Source organism: Nyctibius grandis, chromosome 8 (assembly GCF_013368605.1).
Source record: "Nyctibius grandis isolate bNycGra1 chromosome 8, bNycGra1.pri, whole genome shotgun sequence".
NCBI lineage: Eukaryota > Metazoa > Chordata > Aves > Nyctibiiformes > Nyctibiidae > Nyctibius > Nyctibius grandis.
This window is the reverse complement of record NC_090665.1, coordinates 28,509,156-28,517,889: the sequence shown is the minus strand read 5'-3', so window position 1 is coordinate 28,517,889 and position 8,734 is coordinate 28,509,156. Positions and strand designations below refer to the sequence as shown.

The 8,734-nt window shown below is 38.4% G+C and overlaps 1 protein-coding gene across 4 annotated transcripts in view; it reads left to right on the top strand.

The window, feature by feature from the left end:
* The first annotated feature begins 25 nt into the window (after positions 1-25).
* Positions 26-8,734, top strand: part of LOC137666627 (uncharacterized oxidoreductase ZK1290.5-like) — a 49,958-nt gene continuing 41,249 nt past the window's right edge. For all 4 annotated transcript variants that reach the window (XM_068406755.1, XM_068406752.1, XM_068406754.1 and 1 more), the window contains exon 1: positions 26-133. In XM_068406755.1, coding sequence (XP_068262856.1) covers positions 46-133 — 88 coding nt within the window. In that variant the 5' untranslated portion in view covers positions 26-45. The remainder of the gene's footprint in view (positions 134-8,734) is intronic.

Below are 8,734 nucleotides of genomic sequence, written 5' to 3'. Positions count from 1 at the left end.
GTAGTGCCCGCGGCGGGCGGCACGCGCGGGCCGCAGCCGTGAAGCATGGCCGCCGCGGCGGAGGGGGGCGGGGCGCGCGGCTGCCCAGCGCTGCCGCTCGCCAACGGCCGGCGCATCCCGGTGCTGGGGCTCGGTAAGTGCCGCGCCGGGCCCCGGTACCGCGGCGGGCCTGGCCGACACTGAGAGACGCGTCCCTCTGAGGGGAGCTGTGAGGTGGCGGGGCTCAGCGCGGGGCCAGGCCAGGCCGGCTCGTCGGGGCTTGGCTCTGCCGTTGGCTGGGCTTGAGCCTCCTGCGGAGGCTGCCGCGCTGGGCTGGGCTGGGCAGTCCTTGTGCTGCTCCATAGGCTGCTTTATTATGGGGTGAATCGTCGTGGGCCTGTTGAATGGGACCTTGAGGGGCTCCCGGCGCCAGGCCATCTGGAGAGCAGGTGCTTTTGTGCTCGGCAGTATAGAGCTCTCCTCCCGCTGCCCCCAAGGTGTTGTTCGGTGCTTTGGTGATTTTTGTTTGGTTTTTTTTTAATGAGACGTGGGAGCAGACTTTTCTTTAAAGCAGACTTTCAAGCCTGAGTTAACCTTACTGGAAGGTTTTTTTTGGCAGCAGCACCTGTTGCAGTCGAAAGCCTGTGCAGGAACCTCAGCTGCGTGTTGGAGTCAGAAGGCGCGTGTGAACTTTGTGCCTCGTGGTTGCAGGAACACGTGGCCTATGTGTATGTTGAAAGAATGCAAATGCTGTTAAACACTAGCAGGGCATCAGAATCTGGTGTGTGATTTTTTTTTTTTTTTCTTCTTTTTAAAAGCCAAGGTTCGGTGACATTGTATTGAAGTTTAGTGAACGCATGGTTTCGGTTGTTGCTCATCCAAATGTGCGAGACGTTTTTAATATGTTTTAGGAGAAAAAATCTGCCTGAAAATATGAAAACGCAAAGGGAAAGTAACTTTTTTTATAATTTACATTTAATTTTATTATCAATTGTGCAGTGAGAAGTTCTGCAATAGAGTTGTTTAAACTCTTAAAGAATTTGTTTTCTAAAATGTGAACGTGGGGAAAAAATTAGAAGTTCTTATAAGACTATGTTAGTTGTCTGAGTTAATGCTGGTGATAGTTCAGGAAAGCTATTGCCTTCAGTCCTAGCAAAACAAGACTACAGGCTAACCAGAATACACTCCTGCAATGAGAACTCAGGCATGAAAGTGTCCATGAAGTTTGAAAGAAGGACTTTTTTTCTTACTTTTTTTTTTTCACAAGGCAAGCAAAGAATTTATTTTCCCTCAGCTATTTGAGAAAAGGGGAAAAGGATTTTCTTTTTTACTGAACTGTAGCTGGTATAAACCCAAGCTTGGCTTGCAGTGGAGTACTCCTTTTAGTTCTGCATAGGAATATCAGGTTTATACTATTCTGAGTTCCAAATCCATCTAATTGGTGGATTTGGTTACGGTTCAAAAGAGCCAAACTATTAAATGATTAAAGGCCATTCTTCCAAGTCAGCATAGGACCGTGTGAGCAGAGGAGGGTTAATACCAGTAATTCTGTGGTGGTAGAGTGCTGTCCATGCTGTACGCATAACATATGAAGAGACCATTAACTTTCCCAAAACAGGAGATGTAGCCAAGAGTGCCTGGAAGGTGTGCCACAAAGAGGCAAACGTGTACCATACACGTACCAATGACCATTGCATACTTGACCAGATTTTTCTGGTTTTTTTTTTAATAGTTGTCTTTGTTTATAGTTGACATTAACATGTTTATTGTAAAAGTAAAGAGTTAATTGGTCTTGTGATTAAAGCCTCAGATTCTTTTGGCACAGTATTTGAGCATCTCTTTCTATCTCTCCTTAACAGTCTTTCCAGAAGCCGCTTTCATTCATAACATATTTTAAAACATTAATACCCTTCCTAATCTTTCATGATGCAATTTTATCATGGGTCACTTTGATATCCCACATTTTTCATTATTTTACATAAACATACAAATCAAATGCACTTACGTTCTTTGTGTGCAAGACTGGAGTTAATCAATCACAAAAGTATCAAGCTAAGCTATAAAATAAAATTACCCTCTTGCTCTTTTCATCGTTATCCTGTGAGCATGTACTGACTTCCGAGCAATTATTTAGGATTTTCATTAGTATAAAGGAGGGTAAAATTGGAGCTGTGGATTTTAGAGTGTGTTAAGCCACTTAAGTCAATAGGAGTTGGCCTTTGATTTTTGATAGGGCTGTTTTTTCATCCAGAAACACTAAGTGAATAGATAGAGCTTGTAATTCTTGTTTCTGAGTACCCTAAGTCATTTGAGCTGCACTTATTTGTTAAAAAGTCTTAGCAACTCAGCATCATCAGCCAAAAAAGATTTTAAAAAAAGAATTTGAAAGTCTACAAAATGTCGATAACTGCTATTACCATGTATTTGTGTGCATACACATGTTCATAAAAATGTGGTATGTGTATGCCCAGTGTATGAATTTATTATTTTAGTTTCTTTTGACCTTAAGAATACTTGATGCAGCTATCCCTTACGCAGTCCCTATATAATGAGCAAAAGAGCCTATGTTGTTCAAAATTACTATTTCTTTTTTCTTTCACTGTTTTTTGTGGGTTAGGTGTGTGTGTTTGTTTGTTTTAACCTGTAACACTTTTTGCCAATTTAGTTCACTTGGAGATTTTTTTACAAAAATAAAAAAAAAAATGTGAATAGTCTTTTTTTAGAGAATAGACTCAGTTGTCTTATGTCCATTGTTTCACTATATACTGAACTGTATTTCAGACTATCTGCAGAACCACCTCTTTTTTTTTAATTGGAGATTGCAATACATTTCTTAGGTGATTGGAAGAATAAGCTGACTAGAATGTAAACAGGCAGAAAAATTCCTCTGTACTCTCTACCAAATAGCATGCTGCTTGCTGTCCTTTCGTTATATTAGTAAATACTGAGTAGTTGGTTGTCAAGCCTGAACTCAAACCACAGTAGATGGATAGCAGCATAGAAGCTAAAGAGAATTAAGTCTGTAATTTTCTGGCCCATAACTTCTGTCAGGGAAGGCTTTTGAGGCACTTCTGTTGACGTAGAGCAGTGTCATGAACAGCAGGATTTGGTTCTTTGACTTCACTTGCCTATTCTTGTCTCGCTAGAGTAACACTTGACATATTGCTTATACTTTCTGCAGCTTTTTGAGGATCTTGTAATAGATAAGAAGCAGTTAGGTAATTTTAAGAAATCCTTGATATATGCTGCAAAACACTGTGGATTTAAGAAAAGAAGGGAGGGGGGAGGAAGCTCAAGACTTGCCACACTTGTGTTTGTGGTCAAGCTATAAACAGCATGATATGCAGCCTAACACAATGGGATCTTTATTTATGGTAGGTGTTCCCACTTAACTACTCTAACAAATCAATGGCTTGTTTTTGTTACAGCCTTAATGCATTAACTAATGTTTGCAGCGCAAAAAATTACTCGGCTATAAAGTAGAGGAGAACTTTTTTTAAGGGTGACGCATTTTTCTGGAAGGCCATTTTCTGCAGGATTTAAGATTTGGTTGGGGTTTTTTTTGTTATATTTATCCTTCTAAACATGCAGACATAATTGTTATCTATGAAAAGTCATCTTTGAGAGGACAGATATATATGTTGCCTCTGTTGCTAGATAATCTTTCTAAAAGCTTCAGAGAAAGATAAATATGCTGTGTTAAGATGGTTGCAACTATCCAGTCATGTCAACTGGAAAGCAGCTCAGATAGATATGGAAGTTATTTCCAAGTGATGAAACCCCTTTTGTAGCAGCTGAGAGCTGGAGTAGGAGACACGTAACGTTTCTCAGCCAGAACTTGTTACTGGAGAGAGAGTGCAACAGCAGCCTAGGATGGCATTCTGTCAAAAATACTTGACTTTTCTGTTCAAGCTTCAGTTGTCAAAAGGTGGTGTGGTGGTGTTTTTTTAACTGCGTGTTCTTTTTTTAAATGGGTTTCCATGTCACAGCTGCTTTGGCTTCCAGATTTGTACAGAAGTTCAGTAAGTTGATGCAAGAGGGGAGGCGGGAAGGGAGGAGGTTAAGTCGTCTTTCATTATGTTACCATTCTATGTCTGATGCTCTGCGTTCACTTACACAAACTGTTCTCGGTGAGGAGGATCCATTTCCTAAAATCTCTAGTGAGAAAGACGGATTTGTACACCGGAGAAGACTATGTAGTGTGCAACATTTATGATCAGTCTGAAAGGTTACTTGGAATAACATGCCAAATTCTGTACATCCAAAATTCTGTATTTACTTACATCCATATTCATACGTATTGTATCTGTCTTGTGTCCAGCAGAAAGGCAAGTCTACTAGCAATGGTAAAACAAGCTGACTTTCCTGAGACACCTACTGATTATTATAAGGCAGGCCACCTTTGTGTTAGAAATATGCTATATGGCTAAAATTTTAGTTAACAAATAAAAATAATCTGCATCTTCTTTATTGTATGATTATAAAAATTGTTGATAAATTTATATTTCTTATGGTTTGATTCTAGCAATTGTGTTAGCCAATATTATTCATGTGAAGAGGGTCAGGCATGTTTACTGTCGATGACAAGGCTGCTTTCAGATAGAGTAGGCTTAAGTCTAAAATGAATTGGCATTTTGGCCCCAATACTTGATACATGTGTAAAGCTGTGCCCCAGAGAGTACATTATCTCATAATGGCTTTAAATTGCTTTAGAAAATGGATACATTCACTATCTTGCTAATAAGGTAGCTATAATTTCTTTCCCTATTTGCAAGAGTTACTTTATTAGTGTTTTAGAAATACAGGGCAAATAACTGTTATAAAATGACACTGTTTTGAAGTTGGTGTAGTTATACTTTTTCATAGGAGCTACATGTGTCCAAGAATCGCATACTTTGTGAGTCTTTATACTATAGTAGGGAATTACATATTCTTACATTGTCTTAATTTAACTACAGGATAGTTGGTGCTTACCTAAAGCAACATCCTCAAAAATGGATCACTTGTCAAAGTGGTACACACAATACCATCCTCTTCAGGCTTTGGAAGAAAAATGCATACAGTTTGTACTGTTCATGCTTACTTCTGTTAAGTAGGAAGCCCCCGCTTAAAAAAAAAAAAAACAAAACCCCAAAAAAAATTAAAACAAACAAAACAAAACAAAACAAAAAAAACTACAACTTTCTAAGTCCGAGGGGTAAAAAAGCTACCCTCTAAAGCGTCTGGATATAATTCAGGAGCATAAGGGCTTTTCTTCCTGTAACTGAAATATTAGGAAGCTTTTTCAAGGTCATGTGCTGAATGGTTAAATTCAGCATGGCATCACTCTTTGTTGGAAGGCTTAGTGATATAATATGAACTTGATAAAGTCTCTTAGTGGTAAAAAGTATCTGATTTGTTCATGAACTTTGCCAATACACTTCTGAACGCTTTATTCTGTTAAAAAAAAAAAAAACGCCTTATTACAAAAGGTCCCCAAAACACCGATTATAGACATCTCTTAAGTGTTGTTCTGGCTCTCTCTAGTGAAACTATCTTCATCCCTTTGATACAGTAGTTATATTCCCATTAGATGAGGGGTTTTTTTTGTGTTTTTGGTTTTGGTTTTTTTTGAGTGTTTTTTTAGGTACAGTAATAATGAAATTCAGGGAGACTAGTCAAATAGCATATGATTTCCTGACAATATGTGCTGGTAATACCAAAAATTCGTAGAATGTTTTCTTGTAAAGTTGTTTTCCATGTAATCCTTAGGGTAGCTAGAATTAATAACAACGTGATGAGATAAAAAGTTCTCTAATGATCCCCTCCTATTAAAGTATAAAATTAATTGCATGCTTGTTTGGGAAGGGGCTTCAGGACAGGCAATTACTAAACAAAATAATCAAGTCTTTATATGCCTTGTCCCTTACCCATGTCATACACAGTGAGTACTTATTATTAGTAATGATGTTCTTTACAGATCATTCAAGAATGGACAGTGCCATTATGCTAGGCACTGTAACTGGGAAAGCAGACAGGTACTGCTCTGAGCAGCCTCTAGTCAAATAGACAAAGCCTGAGAGGAGTAAAAATCAATCCCAATAGATAATATGTCAGTTAACTTACAGCACTACTAACATGCTTAAATTGCATTTTTACTGCATTTGTCAGTATGTTGCACTACTAACATGGTAAAATAATACACACAGACACACACATAGAATCCCTCCATGCTCAAGGGAAACACCATTAAAATCTCTCCTGTCATCATGTCGGGGTGTTCCGTAGATAAGATTCCTGATATTCAGCTATAGCTTTATCTAAGTAAATAAATCGTAAAAGTTTTTACTGTCTTCACTGATTGCATTGTTAGATATTGCATCATTTACATTGTAACCATACAAGACTCCTTGTATTGTTCTCGTTTTTTTTCACAACAAGTGGGATTTTTCTGGAGAAAAAAAGAGAATCAGATTACTCCACTTTCATTACATCAGGTTGTGCTGTTTTTTTTTTTTGTCAAAATGCTATATATAACTTGAATCTTAATGCTGAGTGGAAGTATTTTAACATTTCTTTCAATTATGTATTACTAATCCCATTACCTACTTCTTCATTATTAATCCTAGAGTTGCTCATATTCATTCTTAAACTTAGCTGTGGTCAAAAAAGACCCAGTCCTGTTGGGATTGGAATCAAATGAGATTTTGCTTTTCAATTCAATGGAAGCAGAATCAAGCCTTCACTTCTTGTCATTCTCCACTGTTACTGCCTTTTTTTTATTCATGGCTCTTGTTTCTTCCTTAAGAACTGAAGCCATGAAATTTATGGAACAGCGGTACTGATACCAAGACCTATGGCACTCCCCCCTATTAATCTTATCCTGTAATAAGAACTGGCTGTTTATTTCTTCCCTTTGTTTTATGTCTCAACCATTTTTTTTGTCCACTCTGTCAGGACTTTGCTTCTCACCCATGGTTACCAAGTTTCCTTAATAGCCTCTTGTGATGAACAAAATGCCACATCTATAAATCTTCCCATCCCAATTCATCCACTGTTTCAGTAGATCTGACCTTGAGAAGTTGTACTTCAGCTTTGAGGGCCTCCAGATATTTAACTTCTCTCTTGTACAAAATGTGGCCATATTCCAGGCAGCTGTGTATTCGTAGAGAGTGGAACAAAGCAGTATCCTCTCCTAACCTGACAACCTGCTGAGCTCCCACCTTCCTTGCTTTCTTCTGACTTCACCTGCTTCCAGTCTGGTGGTGGTTTATTCTTTAAAAAAGACCAAATGCTGTGCAAATGTTGTTTTAAAGGGTAGTAGTAAATGCATCTGGGGCAAAACGCTGGGCCAATTTTTGCTTATATCAGAGTGTACACAGTACAGAAATAATTTACTTTTCTGGGGGACATTGCTGCTTCGTCTCTGCTCTCTTTGTACGCCTACAAATCTATGAGGTCAGCTTTTTATATTTTTGCTGGGGATTTTACCTTGTTTATATTTTGACATATGAACTGTGATTTAATAGCAGAAAGATAGCTTCCTTTCTCATGTTGGATTCTTTTTGGTAATCACGTTGTTGCTGATGTGATATGGATGAATTTTAAATGTCCATCACTAAGCCTAAGTAATAAAAAAAAAATTTAGGTTTCTATCGCTGTTTAATAATTAAAGCCTTTATCAGTATAAGCAGAGGCACTTTATGTGTATGCTTTTAAATTTGCTGTTGCCATTAATACTTTTAAATGTTACAAGCCTAATTTCTAACTAGATGAACAAATTTCTTGTAACCAGTTTGAAATTAACAGAGAAGCAAGCTCAGTGTATTTAACTTCTGTCTTTCACCATGTTTCTGTAATGTAGAAAAATGAGACCGAACTTTGTGGGGGGAAAAAAGAAAGCTGACTCTTATCTTTCAACCTTGATATAACAGATTTTAGCCATCATACCTTTTTTCTTTGCCAGAGCTCCCTACCATAGTTTTGGCAGCACTGAATGGTGATGTCACATGCTGCTATAACCTAAATGGCAGTGGTTCCTCAGGCCTCCAAATGGGGAAGAGGGAGGTACTGATTCCTAAACTTTCTTGAGTTCTTCTAATGTTCATGCCAAGTACCTCCAGCACAGAGAGTGATACAAAATCCTCGTTACGAGGGGAGAGAAAGGGGAAAGCCATCTCTGTGGCTTTACATCAGTTTCATAACTGTAAGCTCTGTTAAGCTCTGTTCCCCAGGCTTAACGCCTGAATGGAAGTGCTTTGCATTCTAATACATACTATTCTAAGGTTGAATGTGCAGTGTGAGAGGAGGGGCTACAAGAAATGTTGTTTGTCTTGGAAACCTTGAGAAAATACATGTTAAATTCTTGGATGATGCGGAAAGGAAAACATTTGATCAGAAACATTCTTTATTGTTCGCTTGTTTTGTGCTATGGGTAGCTGGGTTGCTGCTGTCCTTCGAACTCATGAACACAATTAGTTAGCAGGGGGACACTGCAAGTCTCAGACTTTGCAGTGTCAGATGATATTGCAGGAGTAGGATCTTGTCATGATTCACAATTGCACTTATTCTGCGAGTAGTCTGGTAGGTATAAAGGACACTCTTATGATGTCAAAAACTAGTCATCAGCTTGAACGTCATCTTGAGTTAGGATCTCACAATGACGAGTTATTGTACATGCATTTTCATCTTGCAAGCTACAAGTCAATTGTAAATTGCAGTTTTCTGTAATTTTTTCTATAATATTATCTTTACAGTATTCTAAGTGTTTTTGAAT